The following is a 26,539-nucleotide window of genomic DNA, read 5'->3' as shown; positions in this document are numbered from 1 at the left end:
TTGGGTCTTCATAAAATAGAAATGTTCAACCCAGACGCAAGAACCACTGGCATTTTCTGAAGCAGGTATCTCCTGTCTTAGGTGTGGCTATAAACTCTCAGAATTTTACATATTGGGTAGGTACCACCTAAAGCTAGCTCAATTGCTTTGAAAACTGAAGAGCATTAACCTTAAGGAAGAGATTTCTGTTCTTGTGATGGATGAACTAATCTACAGACTTGAAAGATACTGAATCCAATGATACAACTCACTAATTTCTAGTTGTGAGGGGACTGCCAAGAAGACAAGAACTGCACACCTGTCATCAGCTGCAAAACAGAAGTGTTTCTTCCATCCCACTATGGCTGAAGACCACTGTTTTCATACATTTGTATCTCTATAACCTTTTTCCCTTTGAGCAAAGCAATTCATCTAAATTATGAGTTCATCATCTGCCAAGTTTGTTCCTTTTTTAATGAAATCACTTGACAGTTAATAAACTGAAAGAGAAAGTCTACTCCTTGGGGGTTGCTCTGCTCCAAAGGTTCAATGGTTTTGAAAATTAAATTTCCTACATGAAAAAAATCTGTTTCTAAGCTGACAGACTGGTGTTACAGCATAAAGCAGGGTTTCTTTCTTTAGCTATAAACCTTACCTTACAGGCTTTGCACACTTAACTACACATGCGCTTCACACTGGCCGCAAGTCAGTTAAATCATCCATAGAAAGTCTTCTCAATCAAAACAATTTATCTAATTCTGGTTCCACTTACGTAAGAAACCATTACTTTTCTTAATATTTAAATGTTGATAGGATGATAATGCCTTTTCTAAAGAAATCAAGACAGAAGATTTATAACTAGTATTGTGGCATAGGCTTTGGGGTCATAGAATCATGGCCGGGCTCAGCCACACGTAACTCTGGGCAAATTACTTAACTGCCAGCTCTTCCACCTGTAAAATGGGTATAGTAATATTTTATAGGATAGTCATGAGAATAGATGAGAAAGCATATGTAGAGCACCTAGTACAATTCCTGTAATTAGCAGCTTAATAAATAGTATTTTTATAATTCCCTTTATTGTAGCTTATTCCTTATGCCCCAACCCAGAAGAACCTCACATCATATCTACAGAAAATTATTAACTTGTGGATGGTTAACCAATGCCTGGTACCTGAAAAGCAGGCAGATCAAGAGCTGCAAAGCTGTTGAAGAAACGTAAACTCTGAATGGCCACTTGGACTGTGTTCTGAGCGTAACTCTCCTTGGGACTGGTGGCACCAGGGTCTGAGACTGTTCCGTGGAAGAGGACACAGTAGAGCATATGCAGAACTCCGGCCAGGTCTGTGGCCTGAAGAGCAGCGGTCAGTCCTGTGGGATCCTGGCGATTGTTGTCAAATATGCTGTGTGACCTGACAAAGAAACATTCAAGTCTTGAAGAGAAATCTTAAAGGATGTTAGCATTTTTATAGGTCAGATGGAACAAGACAAGCAGACCGTTAAAAACAAACCATCTGAGCTGTGCAGTAAGGTAACAGGAAACCTCCAGGAGTAAGTGCAGCCCTCCCCGCCCCAGCGCACCGCGGCTCGCCCCTTTCTCCCGCTGGGAGACCCAGCTGCCCGGCTGGAGCAGTGGCCGGCAAGCATCCTGCAGCCGGGGCGGAGCGCCACCGGCCTCTGGGCCCCGTGCAGCCTCGGTAGCCCCGCTGCACTGAGCTTCTAAGTCTGGGGGAACGGGGCAGAGTCCATGAGAACTATTGGGACTCAGAAATCAAAAACACCATGGCTTCCTTTCTGGACACACAGGGCAATCTTCTCAGGGGAGGCAGTTACCAGGAAAGCATGAGGCCTCAAAACCCGAGTCGCGTGTTGGTATACTGTGACAGGGAGATTCTGCAACTGCCTCTGAAGGCACAGGTCCATCCTCAAGGCGTACTGGCAGGACAGGTCAGAGGGGCCAGACTCCTAAGGACAAGCCAGTGCTGGATTAGCTTCTCACAAACCACCGTGAAGTCAGCCTGGCCACGGGGGCAGCCAGTGCTGTGGAGGAGCCAGAGCAATGTCAGTGGCACACGAATTCCCAAAATCAATAGGAAAGGCAAGTGTTTGCCTAGTCCACCTCACTCCTGAACTCAGGTATACACGAGGCATCGAGTGACCAAGAGTCTGCAGCTTTAGTAACTGTGGCTGCCAATCATTTATTCACCCTTTTTTCCCCTGGAAACTGTACCTGGGTTTCTCTCTGAGGAAACACCTCTCCCCTTCTCAGGGCCAAGGTGTTCCAGGTGGGCCCCTTCCCATTCACGCTGGCTTAAGGGTGCGTAGGCCCATGGTGAGGGGCACATTTTCTCTCTGACTGCTCAGCATGGTTCAGGGATGGCGCATGTCATGCCAGAGAGAATGGAACGGAGGGAGATTCTTCTGCCGAAATGCTTGGAAAGAAGCCCTCACTTTTTCTCCACTGGGTCTGAATCTGAATGTTAGGTCTGCAGCTGCTGTAGTCATGTGTTCTAACCACTGTGCACATCCTCAGGTCTCCCAGTGCTGTTCCAAGTGGGCCAGTCACCTTCCGTCAGGGGAGGCAGCTTTTTCTCAGGAAGGGATGTTACAAGTCCCTGCTCAGCGTCTCTCCCTTCAATCTGGTACGATCTGCACGATCCTGAGCAGAAGCATCTTTATGTTTCTGCCACGGGATGACGCCCTTCCCTACTTGTAACCCTGACACAGGTTTCCCCCTATTTTTGTTGTCGTTATTGTTGTTTTGGTTCTTTCGGCTGGAATCTACAATGGGAGAGAGGCATGAACGATCTATGCTTATGTCTTTAACTTGCCCAGGAGCACTGAAGAGAAGCCACTAATTAAATAAGAATTTGAAAGTGCTGGCTGGCAAGTTTCTAGTATCATGTCTGGTTTTCTAATCCATAATTTTTTTCTAAAGGGATTATTTTATTCATTTTAATTTGCTAACTGCATGGAAGAAGAGTTTTGTTCATAACCACGGTAAGCGTTTACTTCCGGAAGGTGCACTACTTCTGACATTGCTGAGGGCGTGGGATGATACTGCATGCTTGATCTCATCTCAAGGAAGCAGCCCTTCTGAAATACTGTCGTCTCATTTGCACGGCAGGGCCTGCTAAGTGCATTCACATCTTTCACCTCGTCTCAGTCTCAGCTCTTCATAGTTGGTGGAGAAAGTATCGTTCTCCCCACTGCACACGCGAAGCAAATGAGACCTAGAGAGAGTCAGTGAGATATTTTAGGTCATACACGTTTGTTGGTGGCAAAGGCAGGGGTACCACCAAGAACTTTTGACTCTCTTAAAGGCAGTGCTTTGTCTAAAGACCAAAACAACCAGGCCAAACAGGAGGTGACCTCTTCTTCTGCCTCCAAGCCTTCTCTTAAATCAAATTTTCAGATTAACTGAACACTGTTAAACAAAGTACACAGAGACTGTAATGTAATTTTGTATCATCATGGAGAGACCACTTCTTGTCTTATGGGACTCAGTAAAAAAAAAAAAAGTTCATAAATGATATTTATTTGCTTATAGGCACATCTGAACCTTTACACAAACTGTTAGCTAATGTCCGCTGGCTGTTCCCTCCTTCCTTCCATTATAGCCCTGAGTTAGGGGTCAGACCCTGACTAGAGATTAATGTGTCTGAGTTTATGATACAGGTTCCAAAAAGGGGTCTGTGTTTGTTTAACACTGACTGCCTTTTAGAACCAATGACAAGTCAGAAGACATTTCTCCCTAAAGCTAATTTCTAATAGGCTTTCAGAACCTTGGGGGTGAGTGACATCATTGCTGGTGACAGCAGTTTTACTGCTCTGTGATTTCAGAATGGGGACCTCCTCCTTACTGCCTGTGTTATTTTTAAACTGATTATCAGCATATTCAAATGCAGATATTCAGGAATACAGCTTTATCATTTAGAACACTTTATAATAGCTAATCTTTTTAAACACTTATTAAATAAATGCTATTACTTCTTCAAAAAAATTTTAAAAAGCAAGTGAAAGCCATGAGAAGAGTTCCTCCTCTCTGCACCCCACCCTATTTAGGGAACTACTAAACTATAAAACAACACATTTCAGGATCTTTTGCAGTATTCTTCTGATGAAATAAAAATGCTGACTCAGAAAAATCAATTAAATTAGCATTCAAGAACTCAGATGTGGAAACAGTTCAAAATTGTGTATAATATAGCTTCATGGAAAAGATGATTCACTTTAAAATGATCCTACAGAACGCAGAGGGTGGAAGGGAGGGGGAGGGCTTGTCTGCTGCATTTGGCTTCCACAGGACTAATGTAGACCTGAAGGGACTTAAGAGAGAATGTTTACTTTTGATTTAGTTTGAAATACAGATAATTTGTCCATGAACAGGCCCCTGGCTCCTGTTGGTCTTAAATGTCAGCTATAATCACTTTAAGCCTAAATGTTTATAATAAAAAAGTAAAAGGCCTTATTCATATCAGGCACAAGTTATAAAAAGTTTTCTTTTAAAAATACACAGAAGATATGAAAAATCAGATCTGAAACCTTTTGTATATTACACTCTGAGATCTTCTGAATTTTACTGGATTTTGCAGTGTTTCTCTTTGGTCTCTAGGACTAGAGGTCTTAGTGGCATGTTCATTTCTGTTTATTAAAAGCTAGATTCAATCAGAAAAACTAACTGAGTCGTCAACACTCCTGCACAGTTCTGAAAACTCTACTCTGCTTTGAAGGATAGGATAGCTGGGCAAAAAAAGCAATGATTTGTGAGCATGAATCAAGTGTTATCCATGCCATCTTTGGTATTTTAAATTACTTACGTACCAGACCTTATCTGGTCCAAAAAGGCAGCTGTGACAGCCCCAGACAGTATAACCCCCTTTTCCCATTTGTTTCTGGCTTGTTTGCTCTGGCATCCTTGTGTCCCAGACTTCTGGCTTGGTAACGTCCATCCTGATCTGCTTAGTGCTGGTGATCTTGCAGACTGTTCTCCTAGCTTCTTGGATTTTGGCTTTGTTCCCTCCCTTAGATCTGGAATCCCTGAGGCACCTTGTCAGAATCTCCCATTTTAGCCTCTGAATCCAGATTCACTCAAAGGTCTGCCTAGTGCTGGGAGTGGGTGGGATTAAGCCACTGTCTCTCCCAATGATGGATGTGAACTTCACTGCTCAAGGAGAAGTGAATTATTTCTTAGAGAGGTATTCCAGTAGTGGGCTCTCACGTACTGAGAAAGCTGACCTGCAAACGGTAATATCATCATTCATCAGGCTTTGCAGTGAGCAAAAGGGACATGATGATCTGTCATATGCTCTCATTTAAAAAGCCAAAGTACCCGTACTCGAGGAACAGTGACCACCCATGATGTGCAAAGTCCAGGAAGACCAGGCCCCTGTCCTAGAGGAGGTTACAGACTAGTAGGGGTAGGAGGTGCGTCAGTTTCCTACTGCCGCTGGAAAGATTATCACAAGCTAGCTGTTCAAAACAACACAAATTTATTCTCTTATGGTTCTGGGGGTCAGAAATCCAAAATAAGTATCCTGGGCTAAAATTAAAGTGTTACCAAGCTGTGTTCCTCCTGGAGGCTGTAGGGGCAAATTTATTTCCTTGCCTTTTACAACATCTAGAGTAGGGTTCCATTCCTTGGCTTTCAGCCCCTTCCTCCGTCTTCAAAGCCAGCAGCACAGCGTCTTCAAGTCCCTCTAACTGCTGACTTTCCTGCTTCCCTCTTTCATTCACAAGGACCTCTGTGATTACGCTGGGCCCACCTGGATAATCCAGGCTACTCTCCCAGTCTCAGGATCCTTAATCATTTCTGCAAAATCCCTTCTGCCATGTGAGGTTTACATTTGTATTTATTTGTAGGTTCTGAGGATTAGGGTATAAATATCTTTGGCAGGGCATTATCCCCCAACCCATGGCTTTTTTTTATTGTGGTAACATACACACAAAATTTACCCCCTTAACTATTTTTAAGTGTACAGTTCAATAGTATTAAACATACTGTGCAACCATTACTACCAACCATCTCCATCCTGTAAAGCTGAAACTCTGTTATACTCATTAAACAGTAACTTTCCATTCCCCCTCCCCCCAGCAAGCACCATTTTACTTTGTTTCCATGATTCTGACTACTCTAAGTAAATTATACAAGTGAAATCATTATACACTATTTGGTTTTTTGTGACTGGATTATTTCACATAGCATAATGTCCTCAAGGTTCATCCATGATGTAGCACATGACAGAATTTCCTTCCTTTTAAGACTGAATAATATTCCACTATATGTATATAACAAATTTTGTTTATCCATTCATCCACTGATGGACACTTGGGTTGCTTCCATTTCTAGCTACCGTGAATAATGCTGCTATGAACATGAGTATACAAACATGTCTTCAAGATCCTGCTCCTAATTCTTCTCAATATACATCCAGAAGTAGAACGGCTTGATCATATGGTGATTCTATTTTTAATTTTTTGAGTAACTGCCATAACATTTCCCACAGCAGCTGTCCTATTTTACATTCCCACCAACAATGCGTAAGTGCTCCAATTTCTCCACATCCTCACCAAAGCTTTTTTTTTTTTTTTTCAGTAGGCATCCTAATGGGTGTGAGGGGATATATCTCATTGTAGTTTTGATTTGCATTTCCCTATGATCAATGATGTTGAACATTTTTTCAGGTGCTTATTGACCTTTTGTATATCTTCTCTGGAGAAATGTTTATTTAAGGCTTTTGCCCACTTTTTAATTGAGCTGTTTGTTGCTGAATTTTAGGAGTTTTCCATAGTTCCTGGATATTAATCAGGAACTTATCAGATATATGACTTGCAAATATTTTCTCCCATTCTTTGGGTTACTCCTTTACTCTGCTGATATTATCTTTAGATGCACAAATCAAAAAAATTTCCATGTAGTCTGTCTACTTTTCATTTGCCTATGCCTCTGGTAGTCATTTCCAAAGAAATCACTGCTAACTCCAATGTCATGAAGCTTTTGCCCTATGTTTCCTTCTAAGAGTTTAAAAGTTTTAGGTCTTACATTTGGGTTTCTGATCCATTTCAAGTTATGATGTTAAGGTAAATGTTCAGTTTCATTCTTTTGCTTATGGATATCCAGTTTCTCCAGTACCATTTGTTGAAGAGGCTGTCCTTTCCTATTCAATGGTCTTGGAACCCTTGTCAAAATCATTTCACTACCTATACAAGGGTTTAAGTCTGGGCTCTCTACTCTATTCCATTGCTATAGACATCTGTCTTTATGTCAATATCACACTATTTTGATTACTGTATCTTTGTAGTAAGTTTTGAAATGAGGAAGTGTGAGTCCTCCCACTTTGTTCTTCTTTTTCAAGACTGTTTTGGCTATTTGGGGGGTCCCCTGAGATTCCATATGAATTTTAGGATGGGTTTTTTTCTATTTTTGAAAAAAAAAAAGCCATTGGGATTTTGAGAGGGATTGCAAGGAATCTATATAGATTGCTTTGGGTAGTAATGACATCGCAGGAATCTTGAGTCTTGTAATCCATGAACATGGGATGTATTTCCAATGTATGCCTTCTTTAATTTCTTTTGGCAATGTTTTGTACTTTTCATCGTACAACTCTTTCACCTTCCTGGTTAAGCTAATTCTTAAGTTTTCCTTTTGATGCTACCGTAAGTAGAACTGTTTTCATAATTTCGTCTTCAGATGGTTCATTGTTACGTGTATAAAAATGCCACTGATTGTTATGAGTTAGCTGACTTTGTATTCTGCTGCTTCACTGAATTCAATCATTAGTTTTAACAGATTTTTAGGTGGAATCTTTGGGGTTTTCTACAATGTAAGATCATATCATCTGCAAATAGAAAATCTTCCTTCTTCCCTTTCATTTTAGATGAATTTTAGTTCTTTTCCTCACTTAATTGCTTTGTTTAGAACTTCCAGTACTATGTTGAATAGAAGTGGCAGAAGTGGGCATCCTTGCCTTGTTCTGATATTAGAGGAAAAGCTTTTCTATTTTTTTTTTAGCCTCTACTTCATTGATTTCTGCTCTTATTTTTATGATTTCTTTCCATCTACTAATTTTGAATTTTGTTTGTCTGTTCTTTTTGTAGTTCCATTAGGCAAAAGGCTAGGTTGTTTGTTTGAGGTTTTTCTTGTTTTCTGAGGTAAGCTTGTATCGCTATTAACTTCCCTTTTAGAACTGCTTTTGCTGGGTCTCACAGATTTTGGATCATTGTGTTTTTGTTTTCATTTGTCTCTGGGTATTTTTAAAATTTCTTCTTTGATTTCTAGTCTCATAGCGTTTTGGTCAAAAAAGATGCCTGATATGAATTCAGTTTTCTTAAATTTACTGAGACTTGTTTTGTGGTCTAGTATATGATCTATCCTGGAGAATGTTCCATGTACACTTTTAAAGAATGTGTATTCTGCTGCTTTTGGATGAAATCTTCTTTATATTTATGTCTATTTGGTCTAATTTCTCATTTAAGGCCAGTGTTTCCTTATTGACTTCTGTCAGGATGATTTGTCTATTGATGAAAGTGGGGTGTTAAAATCCCCTACTATTACTGTGTTACTGTCAATTTCTCCTTTTATATCCATTAATATTTGCTTTATGTATTGATGTGCTCCTATCTTGGGTGCATATGTATTTGCAATTGTTCTATCTTCTTCTTGGATTGATCCTTGATCATTGTGTGATGTCCCTCTTTGTCTCTTAGTACAGCCTGTTTTAAAGTCTGTTTTGTCTGATATAAGCATTTCTACCCCATCTTTCTTTTGATTTCCATTTGCATGGAATACCTTTTTCTAAATCCTCACTTTTCAGTCTGTGTGTGTCTTTAGATCTAAAGTGAGTCTCTTGTAGGTAGCATATATATGGATCTTGTTTTTTAATCCATTCAGCCACTCAATATCTTTTGATTGGAGCATTTAGTCCATTTACATTTAAAGTAATTATTGATAGGTATGTACTTATTGCCATTTTGTTAGCTGTTTTTAGCTGTAAGTTTTGATATGCTGTGTTTTCATTTTCATTCACCTATAAGTATTTTCAAATCTCCTTTGTGATTTAGTTCTTGAATGATTTTTTTTAAGAGTGCTTTAATTTCCACAAATTTGTGAATTTTCTAGTTTTACTTTTATTATTGATTTCTCTTTTCAAACATTTTTTATTGATTTATAATAATTTTACAATGCTGTGTCAAATTCCAGTGTAGAGCCCAATTTTTCAATTATACATGAACATATATATATTCCAAGTCACATTTTTTTCTCTGTGAGCTACCATAAGATCTTGTATATATTTCCCTGTGCTATACAGTATAATCTTGTTTATCTAGTCTACATTTTGAAATCACAGTCTATCCCTTCCCACCCCGTGACCCCTTGGCAACCACAAATTTCTATTCTATGTCTATGAGTCTGTTTCTGTTTTGTATTTATGTTTTATTTGTTTTGTTTGTTTTTTGTTTGTTTTTTTAAATTCCACATATGAGCGATCTCATAAGGTATTTTTCTTTCTCTTTCTGGCTTACTTCACTTAGAATGACATTCTCCAGGAGCATCCATGTTGCTGCAAATGGCGTTATGTTGTCGGTTTTTATGGCTGAATAGTATTCCATTATATAAATATACCACATCTTCTTTATCCAGTCATCTGTTGATGGACATTTAGGCTGTATCCATGTCTTGGCTATTGTAAATAGTGCTGCTATGAACACTGGGGTGCAGGTGTCATTTTGAAGTAAGGTTCCTTCTGGATATATGCCCAGGAGTGGGATTCCTGGGTCATATGGTAAATCTATTCCTAGTCTTTTGAGGAATCTCCATACTGTTTTCCACAGTGGCTGCACCAAACTACATTCCCACCAGCAGTGTAGGAGGGTTCCCTTTTCTCCACAGCCTCTCCAGCATTTGTCATTTGTGGACTTTTGAATTATGGCCATTCTGACTGGTGTGAGGTGATACCTCATTGTAGCTTTGATTTGCATTTCTCTGATAATTAGTGATACTGAGCATTTTTTCTTGTGTCTATTGATCATTTGTATGTCTTCCTTGGAGGATTGCTCGTTTAGGTCTTCTGCCCATTTTTGGATTGGGTTTATTATTGATTTCTTACTTCATCTTGTTATGGTCAGAGAAGATATTTTGTATGATGCCTATCTTTTAAAGTCTACTGAGACTTAATTAGCGGCCTAGTATGTATTTTATCCTGGAAAATGTCCCATGTACACTTGAGAAGAATGTGTATTTTGTTTTGGGGTAGAATGTTCAGAAAGGGCATTATTCTGCCTACCACAGGGGGCCTAGTCATTCATGAGTCATTTATTCAACAAATATTTACTGAGAAACTACTTTGTGGCAAGCACTTTTCTAGCCACTGGGATTCAGAAATAAAATCTGTATTCTTTTTCTCATAAAGCTTACATGTTAGTGCAGGAGATATAATGAACAAATAAATATAATATGTAATATATAGTATGGCAGGTGTGCTAAGTTCTCTAGAGAAGCAGGGGACATGGGTAGGGAGTGAAGATGGGGGTGGTGGTGCTATTTTATATAGGGTGGCTGAGGAATCCCTTTCTAAAGTATTACTTAAGCAGAATTCTACAGAAAGTGAGGAAGAAAGCCACGTGGGTGCCTGCAGCAAAAGTGTTTTTGGCAGAGGAGCAGCAAGTCTTAAGGCTTAAGCCAGGACCATGCATGACATATTCAAGAAATGGCAAGAAGGCCAGTGTGCCTACAGCAGGTTAAGTAAGTGGAAGAATAATCGGGGATGAGGGCAGAGAGGAAACAGGAAGAAGACAGGGTAGGGTCTTGTAGATTATTGTAAGGACATTAGAATGATTTTACTGAATGAGATGGAAAACCATTTTAAGGTTTTGAGCAGAGAAGGGATGTAATATGACTTTGGTTTAAAAATAATCACTACAGCTCACTGGTTTAAAAGTTTTTAGAAGAGCCAAGGCAGAAGCAGAGAGGTCAGTTAGGAGACTGTTTCAGTCATCCAAGTGGGAGATTACGGTGGTGAACCAGGATGATAGCCATGGATGTGGTAAGAAGTGGTTGGATTCTGAAAATATTCAGAAGGGAAAGTCAACAAGATTTCCTAATAGACTGGATGTAGGTGTGAGAAAAAGAAGAGTGAAAAATGTCTTAATGGTTTTGGCCTGAGTAATTGAAAGAATGAAGCTGCCATTTATGGAAATGGGGAAGACAGTGGATAGAGCATGTCTGGGAAGGACAAACAAGGAATTCAGCTTTAAGCTTGTTAAATTCAAGATGCCTACTGGACCTCTAAGTGAAGATACTAGATTGGAAGTTGGATAAAATGAGTTTCCCAAGGGTAGGGAATTTTGTCTGTTTTGTCCCCAGGACTTGGAACAATATCTGACATAGAGTAGCCACTGAATAGACATTTGCTGAATAAATGAATAAATACATAAGCCAGAGTTCAGAGGAGTGATCTGCGCCTGAGATATCTGGGAGTCATCAATACACGGAGGGTATTCAAAGCCAGATCATCTAGTGAGTGAACAAAGATTAATCTGCAAATTGAGCCTTGGGATACTCTAATATGTAGAAGTTGGGGAGATGAGAATAAAGTAGCAAAGGAAACTGAAAAATAGGAACCAGTGGGGTAGGAGGAAAATTAGGGAGTGTGGTGTCCTAGAAGCTAAGTAAGGATAGTTTCAAGGAGGAGGAAGTAACACATAAAAGAGTTGAATGAAAAATAAATGAGGCCTAAAAAAGGGTGAAATTTATAGAAATGACTATTAAAGCCTATTTTTAGATTATAAAAACTAACTGCATATGTTTAGGATGGGCAGAGGGGAAGTGAGAGGGGACTGGAAGATAGCTTTCAGTGGTGGGGGGGAAGACTTAGTAAATTAGCTGCCTCCCTGTTTAAATGAAGAAACAGTCTTGCTTGATTCCTCATTAACCTAATCTAATTTTGACTGAGCTCACACAAGTACAGTGGACACAAGTGGAAAGGTTTCTCCTGCTCCACTGCACTAAACAACTGTTCTTGGGGTATGGGGTCCAGTACTGGAGGCAGCATTACATTCAGGACATCGATGTATCAGAAAGTTCCTAAGGAAAGTGATTTGTGTGGTGAAGTATCTGGAAACAATGTCACCTGAGAAACATTTGAAGGAATTGGGAAATTTATCTCAGAACTGGAGAATATAAAGGTTATTTTCAAACTGAAGAGGTTATTACACTGTTATTTATTATCTCAGAGCAGAGATGTTACCCAAAAACACATATTAGATAAATTTATGGGAAAATTTCTAACAATTACAATACCCAAAAGTTAAATGGGCTGTGGGTGAGGTATTACATTCTTTTCTATTCTGCAAATAAGAGGAGGAACATGTTCACTGAAGTGGCAGAGGGCACTCAAAACTCAGCTGGGCATGGGACTGGAAGGTGCCTAAGGTTCTGTTCTATTCTGGGGTGTAGGAACAGAAGTGAATCAACTTTGAAAATTATTGTCTCCTACACACACACACACACACACACACACACACACACACACAATCTACACTTTATGTATACAGGAGATGTTGAAAATAGCTTGCTTCATGGAGGTCTAATTTGGAGCCCTGTTGAAAGGAATGAGGGTGACTTAGTGGAGATGTGAGAGCAAGAGAAAACTCAAGGTGGCAGAGATGCATGTGTAAGCACTGTAAGATAGTCTGGAAATTTGGTCAGAGAAGAGGAAAAATACAAGGGCAATTAATGAGTGAGAACATTAGGTAGAGCGAGGCTGGTTGATACCTGGATTTCCCCAAGTACCTGGTTATGAGTTTCAGCAGAACTCAAAGAGGAACTTCTGAGAAGGAAAACTTCCTGGGAAGAGCAGTGATGGACAGTGAAAACAGACATTCTTGCTGTTTGGGCTCAACAACCTACAACACTCTGGAGAAAGAGGAAGACAAGAGGACCCAATGAGAGTGGAAGGTAAAGGGTGAGGCCCCTAAGAAGAAATTCTGGTCTCTGGCAGAAGTCTGAATGGAGGCCCGAGAAAGTGGAAGATAAAGAGGTGATGGGCTCAGGACAGTCCTGGGACAACAAAGGTGAAAGGAAGAAAGGGCACGGAGGAGCAGAGATGCAGCAGCTCCAGACGACCGAGAACAGCACAGGGTCCCAGACCTTCCTGCAGGTGACGGGCTGTTGTCCAAGAACGCCTCTCAGGCAGGACACTTCTGACCTCTCCATCTTCAGTTTTCTCATAGTCACTGTAAACAGCAAGGGGCCGTAGGCTGATTTTGGCTAGTTTAGCTGATATTTTGTGTTTCTCTTATCTTCAGCATTTGGCAGTTAGGCTGAAGGAGCTCTGCCAGAGACTCTGCGTTGCTGCCAAGTGAAAGCAGTTACTTCTGGGCGAGGAACTGGGAGTAACAGGGCAAACCTGTCATGTGCGGGCTGCGTGGTGTAGTTCCCTCCGGCCTGATCTTGCCGGATTCCACTCTTGCCCTTCTAATCCATTCTCTACAGAGTAAACAAGTGCTCTTTCTGCTTTTTAAGTAATCAGATCATGTTGGTCTCCTGCTTAAATCCTCCAAGGGCTTCCCATCACACTTAGAATAAAACGCGAACTTCCACCCTCTCTGTCCTCACCTCTTGGCCCTTACTCTCTCATTTCATCTCCTAGCACTTTTGCACTCATCACGTTCCAGCATCCTGCCTTCTCTGTTTCTGGTACGTACCCACGTCAGATATTTGAGAATCATCAGCTTGCTATTCTGCTCAACTAGAATATTCTCCCCTTTTGTCTTTACAGAGCTGGCTCCTTCTTAGCTTCAGTGCCATCTCCCCAGAGAGGCTTCTCCGACTGTTCGATTTACAGAAGTCCCTGCTCAAGTCACTCTGCTACATTACCCTGCTTTATTTTCTCATGCCACTACCACTAGCTAAAATTATATCATTTGTTTGTTGGTTTGTCACCTTTTTCTCCTGTTAGACTGCAAGTTCCACAGAGCAGGTGTTTTGTTCACCACTGGATCCTTTCTGTTTATATATTTGTTTTCATATTTTTTCATTAAAGGTTATTACAAGATATTGAATATAGTTCCCTGTGCTATACAGAAGAAATTTGTTTTTTTAAATTTATTTTTATATATAGTGGTTAACATTGCAAATCTCAAACTCCCAAATTTATCCCTTCCCACCCACTTGCCTTCGGTAACCATAAGTTGTTTACCTATGTCTGTGAGTCTATTTCTGTTTTGTAGTTGAGTTCAACAGTGTCTTTCTTTTCCTTTTTTTTTTTTTTTTAGATTTCACATATGAGTGATATCATATGATATTTTTCTGGCTTACTTCACTTAGAATGATGATCTCCAGGTCCATCCATGTTGCTGCAAATGGCATTATTTTATTCTTTTTCATGGATGAGTAGTATTCCATTGTATAAATATACCACAGCTGCTTTACCAGTCATCTATCGAGGGACATGTAGGTTGCTTCCAAGTCTTGGCTGTTGTATATAGTGCTAATACGAACACTGGGGTGCATGTATCTCTTTGAAATAGAGTTCCCTCCGGCTATATGCCCAGGAGTGGGATTGCTGTATCATATGGTAAGTCTATTTTTAGTTTCTTGAGGAATCTCCATACTGTTTTCTATAATGGCTGCACCAAACTGCATTCCCACCAGCAGTGTAGAAGGGTTCCCTTTTCTCCACACCCTCTCTAGCATTAATTGTTCATGGACTTTTAATGATGGCCATTCTGACTGGTGTCAGGTGACACCTCATTGTAGTTCTGATTTGCATTTCTTTGATAATTAACGATATTGAGCACTTTTTTCATGCACCACTGAATTCTTAATCACTTGAGAAGTGTCTGGCACATAACAAGTGCTCGGTAAACAGTAATTAATAAAGATTTCCCAAAGCAATGGAAGGAAGAGAGGGGGAATGGTCTCAGCAAGGCATGCTAAAAGCATGAAGGCCTTGGACACCTCCTTCTTATGTTAGGGGAAGAACATGAGATGTGGGCAGCCCTTCCTCCTACGTCAAGAGTAGGCCAGGAAATGGGGCGCTGGCGCAGGTCAGTGGTACACACTGGTGTTTGCTAACACTGCCAGTCACAGCTGTTTCCCGAGTTCTTGTTTTATTTCTGGCCTGCTGCTAGGTGCCTGGAAGGGAGCAGTCTGGGTATTTAGTCTCTCTCCTTAGTGAAACCTTTTAATTGGAAGACATAAAACATATAATCAGGACAAAAGAACTAAAGAATTAGAAGTAGACAAATATCAAGTATGAGGTATAAACAGTAGGTGCTGTGTCCTCTTTCTGAGGCAAGCATTTTTTGATTGAATTGGATAGGACTGGATTGGACTCTGAAAGACAAAAGTTAAAGATAACTAAGGTTTTGGGTCTTAAGAATCTGTGCAGATGACTATAATCATGAGCAGAATAAGGTAATTTGGAGGAAAACTTCAACTTTGGTTGAAAGTCAATGAGCTTAGAATCTGACATACTAAATAAAAGTTCCTGGTAGAAACTGCCAGTAGGAATTCCAACAGGAAACGTCTATCAGGGCCTTGTTTATGAAGATAGTTTGTGCCTGAACTTTACTTGCTTCTGGCTTGATTTACTTTTTACTATCTATTTTTATTCTAATTTTTCATCTTTAAAAAAATTTTTTTGAAGTATACATTTCTGTAAGTCATATCAAATCTTTTGGAACAAAGTGGGATACAATACATATAAAAATAGCACACCTAGTTCCACTTGCTTAGTCCTATTATATATGCTTCATTCCCCATCTCCCCAAACCATCAAGCCAAGCCCTTTGTCCAAGGACAGTGGCAAAAGATGACAGGAGAAAGGTGACAACACCAAGTATGAGACTGCAGAGAGAACAGATACCGATGAGAATGCGAGAGTGGGAACACACTTATCCCTAGACGAGGTTGGAATGTGGCAGACTGCGTCTTTCAAACATAACCACAGCAATATCTCTGGTACAATATGCTCTTCTAGAACATTCATATTCCACATGAAGAGATGAAGTCTATTTCTCTTTCCTTTGAAGCTGAGTGGGACTCTGTGACTGCTGTGATGTCAGTGGAGGGGACACTGTGTGACTTCTGAGGTTAGGTTACAGAAAGTGATACAGTTTCCACCTGGCCCTCTCACTGGTCAGGATGCTTCTCCGTGGAACCTGCCACCACGCTGTGAGGGAGCCCAGATTAGCCTGTGCAGAGAGACCACATGGAAAGGTCCCCAGCAAACAGCCAGTGTGAACCACAAATGCGTGAACAAGCACTCAGATGACTCCGACCTCCAGCCTTCACGTCCTCCCACTGAGACCCAGACACTGTGGAACAAAGATGAGCCGTGCTCCCTGTATTTTGACAGAATTTTTGACACACAGAATCTGTGAGATTAACAGATTGTTGTTTTATGCCACTAAATTTTGGGGTAATTTGTTACATGGCCAAAGGAACTGGAGCAAAGAGAAGTAAAGGAGAACACGTGGGAGGGTGAGGCCAGAGAAGCCGAGGGAGAAGAGCGGGGTCAGGACAGCCTGCGTGTTGCCAAGGAGCAAGTGGCAGCGCTGGGAGGGAGCATTAGGGAGACAAATCACAGCCTGTAGAAGGAGAGGCTTTTAAGGCATTAAAACTGATCAATGGCAGAACAGGCTCCCTTAGTAAATAATGAGTTTCCTATCAATGAAGATGTTCAACTATAGGCTGAATAAGGTTACTTGAGAAATTCAAATCTGAATGGAAGATTGGGTTAAGGTGACTTTAAGGTTCCTTCCAGTCAATGGACTGTGATAGCAGATTAGATCTGGGGTGCAGAGAAGAGCGATGAGACAGACGACAACTGGAGCTTGGTGCCTGGGAGACTAGTGATGCCACACATACAGAGAGAGACTATGAGAAGATTTTTAAATGTTCTTCTTTTCCATTCCTTTTGCCTTTTACCCAGATGACTCTCAATGGTCTTTTCTACTTTCTGCTGCCTCTCTAATACATTCTTCACATGGTAACTCCCAAACATGGTTCTTAGCATGTCACTGCCCTGGTCAAAGGCTTTTAATGACACCACTGCCACCACCACATTCAATAGATCATTTTATGTATCACACAGTATTTTTGTATTTATTATCTCATTTGAACCATAACAGTCTGGGAGGCACTACAGTCACCACTACCTACATTACAAAATCCAGCTGAAGTGAGTACTCTGTTCATTCTTCGTATTTTTCTGCCTTGGTATCTTTGCTGATGCTATTTTCTTTGTCTACATTTTTCCCAACTTTAAATGTTCCAACATTTTTTTTTAATCATTCAAGGCCCAGATTAAATTTTAGTTGCTTTAGAAAACAGCTAATTCCTACAACTAAGAGTGCTCTCTCCCTCCACCAATGATGATGTGATAATTCAGTATTTATTAAGCATTTACTATGTGCTGGGCAGTGCGCTAAGTGTTGTTTGTGTGTTATTTTCTATTCTCTGTATTACTCTCCAAGGATATTATCCCATGGATATTTGTAAATGCACCTTCTTCACTAGCTTACAAGGTTCCTGAGGAGAAGGTCAATGTCTGAGTCATTTTTGCTTTCTCCCAAGCCTAGCACAGGGCCTGGCACAGAGCATGTGCTACATAAATATTTGTTTAATGAATGAATGAATAATTCAGGCAGGCAGAGCTAAAGTTTACCTTTGCTTGAACAAATGGTTTTCAAGCACACTTAAACACTTGAGAAGCACTCATTTGTATCCACATAATTAATGGGCTAAATCACAAATCATTCTGATCTTTTTATGACACAGGTTTCCAGGGACTTTGGCTAGAACCCATTTTGTTAGTGTAGTTTACGGATATGAAAATGAAAACCACAAATACATATGACAACAAACTTATTTTTGTGTAAAAATATTCTAGAATTCAGAATAGTCTTTTCCAACCAATCAGAATTAGCTAGTTTTACAAGCTCCTCTCTCTTCTTTGCAGTCATGAGGGCTGTAAACTATTTCACTGTGGATCCACTGTGGATCCAGGAAAGGCTCTCTTGGCATAGTTCTCAGCACCGTCTGTATCTAGAAGTGATTGCTGACTAAGTGGAGGGCCTGTGTCGGCTGTAACCCATGGTTCCTCATTACTGTTCTGATCCTGTTAGTTCAGCTAAGGAGCCAGCACCTTGAGGAGGGCTCAGTGAACCTCAGCCAATTATGGCAGCTGAGTCATTGCCTCAAGATTTGAAAACCATCCTTTTTCTCTTTACTTCTTATAGGACCAAGAATGGAAAACTGGTAACAGTAAAGGCCAAACAGGCATTTCTGAAAGTCTTACTACAGATTTTTGAATTTCGCTGGAGTGATTTAAGAATTATAGCTTGTGAACAATTTCCACATTAAAATTCTGGAGTAATCCTAACATAAAATCAATTCTTTCGCTAGAAGAGCACAGTTTTACTTAAAAAATGCAAGTTCATTGTTCAAAGCCAAGCCTGGTACAAAAATCATCAGTAAGTGCTTTTTCTCTCCCATGTTGAAACAGAGATTAACAGTGTAAGTTCTGACACCCAAACTGTCTTTCAGAAAACCTAGGTAAAAATGAAAAGATTAAAGGCACAATAGGAGAGTAGTCCAAAGGCAGACCTGCCATAATCACCACCACAAAGGCCGGCCACCGGCAGACTGCAAGGTGTCTACTCAGTCCGGGGCTGCCGATTAGTGTGCGTAATTATCTCAGGGTCTGCCAGCTCACAAGGGGCAATTTTTGAAGGCCTCACTGGCTCCCCTTTGTCCTTCATTCCTGTTGGTCACAGAAGGGCTTTAAGGACAAGCCCTTCTCGACACTCTGGCTCTGGCTGGCGTCCCCTGGCAGCCCAAACAGGAATTACATGAACTACTCCAATGTAACAGCAGCCGCGCTACCCTCCTCCCCAGACAAGGCTATGCTTGTGCAGAAACCATTTAACACATGTAACAAAGTGCTTTCAACATGACCCTGTAGTTTAGGGTTTAGTAATATAATTTCCATGAAGAGGTGGGAAGTAGTACAAAACGGTCTATAAATATTAGAGGTAAACAAATCTGAAGAGGCAGGAAAAACTCCCTGTATTTAGTTGGGTCGTGCCCAGGAAATGTTGGAAGACCGAAGGATTAGAGGAAAACAGCAATCAGGGATCATTCTGCTCATCTCTTTCGGAGAAGCAGCTTACACTGAAACTGAGATACATTTCCTAGATAAATTAACTCAGAAAACCACCTAGACCTTTTTCCTAGAACAATCTGCTTTTGTAGGAAGGCCTACTAATAGAAATTTGCTGAGTAATTGAGGTTGGAGAAGGAAATTATACTGGGAAAAATGGACTGAGAATTCTTAAAACCACCGAGTTAATCATTGATTTATTTAAAATCCAGTTGTATATATACATAGAAATAATTATACTTCATTTAATGTGTGTGTATATATATATGCATACATCTATATATAAACTTAAGTTATATATATAAACTTCATACACACACACACACACACACACACACACACAAACACACACACTTTGGTCTGCTTGGATAATCCTTAGGCATGTCTAGAACCAAACTCACATTTCCTCTACAGGAAACTGCTTATATCCCCTAATTTGGAGACTATACCATCTACCACTTTACTCAAAAGTTTCAAGTCAGAAACATGAGAGTCTTTCTAGAGTCCCCCCATCCTTTTACCTCCCACGCCTCAAGCCCCATGCCAACTCCCTTGCATTTATTCTGTGTCCTCAGTGTCCCTGCTCCTCTCTATTTCCATTGTCTCCACAGGCCCTCAGCATTTCAAGAGCCCCTTTCCTGTTCCTTCTGCCTCTAAGCTCACGGCCACTGCAGCTGTGCCCACACTCTTCGGGAGGGGTCACTGCAACAGAGACCTGACCCTGCTGGGCTCCCTCACACACGTCCCGTGGCCTCGCACATCTCCAGGGCAGCTCGTCAAGCCCCGTCTCCCTTTTACCTGCAAGGGCCACATTTCTGGGGCTCATTTAATGCCTCATCTCCAGTCACTCTTCACAGTCACCCTATTGTATAGCTACATCGAACTGAGCGGGGGACAATGTCTAGTGTATCCATCCGTATCTCTTGGTGTGGGCTGCCCCTAAAGCAGACCCTGAAAGAAAGATACGGGTACAAGCAGTTTATGTGTGAGGAAGCAGAGAAGGAAAAGAGGGTAGGGAAAGAGCCAATCAAGTACGTGTTAGTGAACAGGTCACCAGTGGGGCCCCTTTGAGCGGCTGTACTGAGCACACCTCAGGGTTGTCCCACTGAGGGCTGGGGATGCTGGGGTATTATCCACCTGTTTACTGTTGGAGAGTCACTCCCGAGGGTGTCAACTCCCCTGCACCTCTAGCAAACAGCTACTTGTCTAGAGAATATCCTCAGGCAGAGAAAAAAGGAAGCCACTGGCAGGTGACTTCCTGAAAGGCCACAGGACCACATCTGCTACATCACACAGTGCACACGTTATGCCCCTTTTCTCAACTGAATTCTTTACTCCTCTTGTCTTTGTGGATCCTCTAAGATTCAGGCCACTGAAGCCTTTCTTGAACTCCTCTGGGAGCGCTCTGCTGCCTCCTCTGTGCACTGTCTCTTCTGCTGCAGCTGCTAGGCTGTTGCTGTTAATTTACAAGTCTGACCCCTGGGCTGCCCGAGCTCAGCGGTGCTAGCACTGGGCTTGGTGTCTGGCCCAGGGCGGGTGTTCAGTCAGTGTCTACTAGGCAAGGCCACGACTGTGTAGGGTAAAGAGGAGACGATCTTGTTTTCCATATAAGTAATCGAGAAAATCTTCAAATAAGTAAAATGCATGCTCCTACATTTTGAATAATATGAAGTCAAGTGTATAGGAGGAAGCACCAAGGTAGGAATCTTGGGTCCTAATTCAAGTTAGTTTGGTCAAGAAAACAAGAGGCTATGAATGACTTTTAAGCTTCTTTCAAGTTCCACAGATTCAGGTGACTCTGTAAGTGAAGGTAAAGCCCACAAACGACACAGCCACCGCACAGGGAAGTGCTCATCTGGAGTCAGGGAAAGAGCACTGGCGACAAAGACCTGAGATGCTGGAGGTTTATAATGGTGTGTGGACAAAAGAGCCAGTGTTGGAAGGGTCTCCTGGCGAGAGGACACCTCCCAGGGAGTGGCCTGACTACTGAAGAGGAGCGAGCTGGGCAGCACGGCAGCCTCCACGCTGGCAAGTGCCAACGCCGCGGATGGAGCCCCTTTCTCCGCCAGCCTCGGGGCAGGGTGGTACCGCCCAGCCTCACTCGGGTCAAAGACCTACAGCCACTTCCTGAGTTCTCATCGAATCTCTGGAAGGTCGGCTCTGTCTGCACTTTTAGAAGGGGAAAACCTAACTGGAACACTGACTACAGCCATGCTCGGTGTCCCTGACGTTCAGTCTTAGTCTTCCTAGAAATGTGACGGGGGTGGAGGGACTGCGTAAGAATGAGGAAGAGTGGGTGGGTTTTGGGGTCCCATGCATAACAGGCTAAAAGCATGTTGATGAAGCTCATTTTAGAAAGCAAATTTACTTTTAAAATATTCTGAATATAGACATTAGCATTCTGTGTACATTGAATATGGCTGGATAATACTTCTTTAAGTAGCCAGACTTCAAGAGTCAGTTAGTTTTAATTAGGTTTCTTCTTGACAAATCCCTAAAAAATACATCATTTGTATACCATGCTGTTTAGAATTTAACTGTGAGAAAATTATTTTACTGAACTGAGGGATATGTGATATTCCTATCAGAAACACTGAGTCACCACTGCAAGTGGTTCCTACTTGGTAGGAGGAGAAGAGATCACAAACGGGGTTTACTTTGGCCCTCCGAGAGAATTACTGTTCTTGAGGACAGTCCACGGGGTAGGGTGCGGGGGGTGTTTAAAGCGCCGACCAGGCCAGCAGTAGTCCCTGGCACACTGCTATAATCATGCCCGTGGGTCACGTGCGACTTCAGGGAGCTACTGTTCTTGGATGGCTCCCTTCTCTGACTCAGGGAAGCACCTCGGAAAAAGGAACAAGGGGCAAAGTGAGTGAGCCTAGGGGGCTGTAACTGAAAGCTTGTGAAGATGGTCATGCGCACTGTGAGGCTGTGCTGTGTGGTGCTGAGAGTCTGATCTGATGTGGCTGAGGCTTTGTCACTGACTCGCTGACTCAAGGGGAATCACTTGATGCCTCTGGATCTCAGTGGTAGAGGGACTGGATGACCTCCAAGGTCTTCTGTAGAGATAATAGTTATGTTTATGCCACCAACAAGAAAGCCAGGCTCTGACAGAAGCATGAAGCCAGGGAAAATGAGAAATACTGATAACTCTCAAAATGGGGAGCCAATAGGCACAGAGATAGCACAAAGCGGAAAAGAGGCCAAGACCACCTGAGCCCCTACGAAATGAGTCCAAAATGAGCAAAATCCAAGACGTGTTTCAAAAGTGGAGCCCAGACTGACATCAAGTAGACACCTTACCTTCCGGTGACAGCGAAGCAGAGTGTGCACATGCCATGCAGGAGTCCCGCGGCGTGCTGCAGGAACGCGGCCATCCTGGGACTGTCATCCACTGGGCCCTGCACCGAGAGGAAGCAGCCACAGAGCTTGTCGACCAGACCTATGTTCACCACGTAGCTAGATGTGGGGAGAAATGTGTGTTAACAGTCTGCAGATCCTGGCAACATCTTCACCTTCAAAGATAAATTTTACCAAGCACAGGCTTAGATCTCTCAAACAAGCAAACACAAGTCTAAGTAAAGCACCTTAAGTAACAATTTCTTTAGACAATCCTGAATAATTGGCTATTTCTGTAAGTGATTCTCTTTCTTCTTTTGTATTCTGATGCTATTTTTCAAGAAAGATGAACAAAAATGATTATCTGATCATTTTCACTGGTCTAGAGAGTCTGACAATAGTTGAAATGATTTATAATGATCTCTATACTCTTGAAAAGCAGTACTCCTTTAAAGTAGTAGGGAGTTAAAGTCATCAGAATGCAGGGATTCAGAAGATAATGTTACCCAGATACTCCTGTTACGGCATAAATGTGTAACACCAACTGTAGATTCTCTATTTTTTAAAACTGTCACCATTAAGAGTATAACACACAGTGAGAATCTAACTGCCTTCTGTTATGAAAAATACCAGCTCTGAGAGCTGATAATAACATCCAGGAAGTCACTTTCATCTTTTCAGTCCATTGAACAGTTTTCCAGAGCAGTTGATTAAACTGGACCAATAATAGCAGCTCTTCCATTAGTCTACAAAGCAGTAATCATTACAAATATTTTAAGAATATAAATAACTTTTCAGATAAATCAGCATTAATTTAAAGATTTTACACCAGTTCAGTGCTACTGCGTTTACATGTGTGAAAAGCACAGGAGTTTGAATACAGCAGTTCTGAAAATCAACACACAAACTTTCAGCAATATGTGCAAAGGAATTGATGCTTCTGTTCATAAGTGCACTAAAATCCCTGTCACTGTTCACTTACTAAGACACCATTTTGTAAAAGGAAGGAGAATCTGATGAGTAATTCATGTTTGGAGCCTCTTCTAAGTCGACTAGGTACAAGGTATAAAATAATGTCCCATTTCTTTTTTTACATTAGGAAATGTATTCTCCTGGCTTTTTGAGCGTCTACTATAGTTTTAAAATTGGGAAGTATGAAATGATGGCCACTAGCCCTGTTCTCTTATAATGAAGGAAAATGATACACTGACATATTGAACCCCAAGCCCCACAAGTTACTGCATGACCTTGGGCAAATTACTTGGCTCTTCTGGGTCTGTTTCCTTTTTAATGTAATAGGGAGAATTAGTATAAGGTTCTTGTAATAAATGACTGATAAACTAATACATGCAAAGAACTTGATACATCTTATTAGTTTTATTATTACCAGTAGTAATAATAGCGGTATTCTAAAAATGCACATGTGCACACTTATGAGTCATAAGCACCATGTAAATGAAAAAGACAACACAAAATACAATTTTATAAATATCAGATGGACAAAAATTAGTGTGTTAAGATAAAACATTGATAAGGAAATGGATCTCCCATTATTTGTTGATGGAAAGTGAAACCTGTATAATTACTTTGGGAAACTATTTGGTGTTTGTTACCTGGTAAAGTTCAACATGCATTTATCACAGCATTCATAAATTTCTACTATAGGTATATAAACTTGAGAAACTCCCACACAGGTACAAAAGAAGACTTCTATATGGATATTCACTATATCATTGAAATAGTGAAAAAGTAAAAATTATTGCCCTCAGAGAGAAAATGAATTAAAAAACTGGGAATTTATTCACTTAGTCTGTAGAGCAGTTAAAATGAATCAATCAGATCTATATGCATCAAAATAAATCTCAACATGTTACATGAAAATGGAATGTGACAAGTATGTTAGCATTTATGCAATTTTAAATATACACAAAAAATAGAAAGTAGTCTATGTTGTTATGGATATATATATATAATATACATAAAATATACACACATACAAAACTTATATATGCAAGTATATTTATATATTTACATATATACATATATAAAAATTTTATAAAAATATGTGGGAACTATATACACACTCTAATATAGTGATTCACCTCTTGAGAGAGAGTAACGGGAGAGAGAGTAAGAGATGGGGAGTTAGCTGTATCTGCAACATATGGTTTCTTACCAATAAGAAAAAAAAAAAAAAACTAAGACAATGCAGAAGAATGTCACCAGCTGCTGAAAAATGTTGTCAAGCTGGTTCACAGGTGTTGATAATTTTGTTAGGAGCATGCTGATATACTTCATCTTAAAATAACAGAAAACTTAAATATTGAAAAAGGCAATAATGACAGAAAAAGCATTTGCAACCTGTAAGATGAAGGGTTAATGTTATTCCCCACCACCCCAGGTTTACTGAGATGTAGTTGATTTATAACATTGTGTAAGTTTAAGGTACACAATGTGATGATGTGATTCATGCATATATTGCAAAGTTATTACTACAGTAAGTTTACCACTTCTATTACTCACATAGAACTTTTTGTGTGTATCTGTTGAGAACTTCAAAGTCCTACACTTTTAGCAACTTTCAAATATACAATACGGTATTGTTGACTATAGTCACCATGCTGTACAGTATATCCCTAGAACTTATTCATCTTATAGGTGGAATCTGTACCCTTTGATCACCTTCACCCATTTCCCTAACCTTGAGCCCCTGGCAACAACCAGTCTACTCTGTGTTTCTATGAGTTTGGGTTTTTTTTTTTTAGATTCCACATATAAGTGAGATTATACAGTAGGTTACCTGAAGCAAATCACTGCTATATAATTAAATTCTTGAAAAGCCAGTAAAAATTAATTTGCAAATTTCTGCTGATTTGGAAAAAAGGAATTTAAAACATGCATGACCAAACACTGTGTATAAGTATTGCAATATTTTAAATTAAATAACCACATATATGTATACTAAAACCAAAACAAAACCAGTGATTATCTTTGGGAGGTCGGATTAGAGATAATTTTTGTGTATTCAAAAAAAAATCCATTGTGCTCTTCTGTGCTTTTGGAATTATTTTTCTCATTGAGCATAAATACTTTTATAATTAGGAAAAGAGGTTATTTTAAATAGGGGAATGGGGAGAGAGGCAGGCTATCTGCTTTTGCAAGAGCCTCAACTGTTAAATTAAAGAAGCAGCAATGGAGTAAAGGTAATAAATCTGAGAGATATTTATAAGGCATAATGAATAAGTACTAAAGATTTAATTGGGCATTGGTTTGGTAAAGGACTGTGAGAGTCTTTGATAATGCTCAGATTGCTGGCTAAGGAACTGAATCGGATACTGGTGCTGCAGACAAGGACAGAGGACACAGGAAAAGTCACTCCTTTGGATGGAAAGATGATGTGTTCTGTCTTGAATTTGTGAAGCCTGAGGTGCCTGTGGTACATCCTAAGCAGCTAGGAAAATGCTAGGCTAAAGTACAGTTTTATAACTTCTCCTTAAATAAGTGCCTTATGTTTGATAACTTTTGACTCCATGAGGCTGGTATCAGTGACTTGGACTCACAATATTTGCATCTTGGTTGCTCAGTTTGATTTCTCTGTTTTGGGAGACAGATACAAATTTCTAATTGAACATGCTGAAAAGAATTGTGTTTCAGCAAAAGTCCATGAATAACCAAAGCAATTCTATAAAAGAACAACAAAGCTGGAGGCATCACACTTCCTGATTTCAAACTATATTATGAAGCTACAGCAATCAAAATGTAGGGTACTGGCATGACAACAGATACACAGACCAATGGAACAGGATTGAGAGCCTGGGAGTAAATCCATACATATCTGGTCCACAAATATTTGATAAATGAGCCAAGAATACTCACTGGGGAAAGGACAGTCTCCTCAATAAATGGTGCTGGGAAAACCACACAACCACATGCAGAAGAATGAAACTGGACCCCTGTCTTACACCATTTCCCAAAAAGAACTCAAAATACATTAAAGACTTAGATGTAAAACTGGAAACCATAAAACTCCTAGAAGAAAGCATAGGAGAAAA

At 40.5% G+C, this 26,539-nt stretch overlaps 1 protein-coding gene and 1 long non-coding RNA gene across 5 annotated transcripts in view; both read right to left on the bottom strand.

Annotated features, from left to right (window-relative positions):
- SCAPER (S-phase cyclin A associated protein in the ER) overlaps window positions 1-26,539 on the bottom strand; it is a 258,505-nt gene that overhangs the window by 31,426 nt on the left and 200,540 nt on the right. For all 4 annotated transcript variants that reach the window (XM_032469107.1, XM_032469110.1, XM_032469109.1 and 1 more), the window contains 2 exons: window positions 22,452-22,607; window positions 1,154-1,391 (listed from right to left, as the gene is read on the bottom strand). In XM_032469107.1, the coding sequence (XP_032324998.1) occupies window positions 1,154-1,391; window positions 22,452-22,607 (394 nt within the window). The remainder of the gene's footprint in view (window positions 1-1,153; window positions 1,392-22,451; window positions 22,608-26,539) is intronic.
- LOC116660248 lies at window positions 19,469-20,453 on the bottom strand. The gene is made up of 3 exons (XR_004315671.1): window positions 20,443-20,453; window positions 20,026-20,031; window positions 19,469-19,863 (listed from the first exon to the last, which is right to left on the bottom strand). It is a non-coding gene; the product is annotated as an uncharacterized LOC116660248 (long non-coding RNA).

The sequence above is a fragment of the Camelus ferus genome, chromosome 27 (assembly GCF_009834535.1).
Source record: "Camelus ferus isolate YT-003-E chromosome 27, BCGSAC_Cfer_1.0, whole genome shotgun sequence".
Taxonomy (NCBI): domain Eukaryota; kingdom Metazoa; phylum Chordata; class Mammalia; order Artiodactyla; family Camelidae; genus Camelus; species Camelus ferus.
The sequence above is the reverse complement of the archived record's forward strand: the minus strand, read 5'-3'. Positions and strand labels throughout refer to the sequence as shown.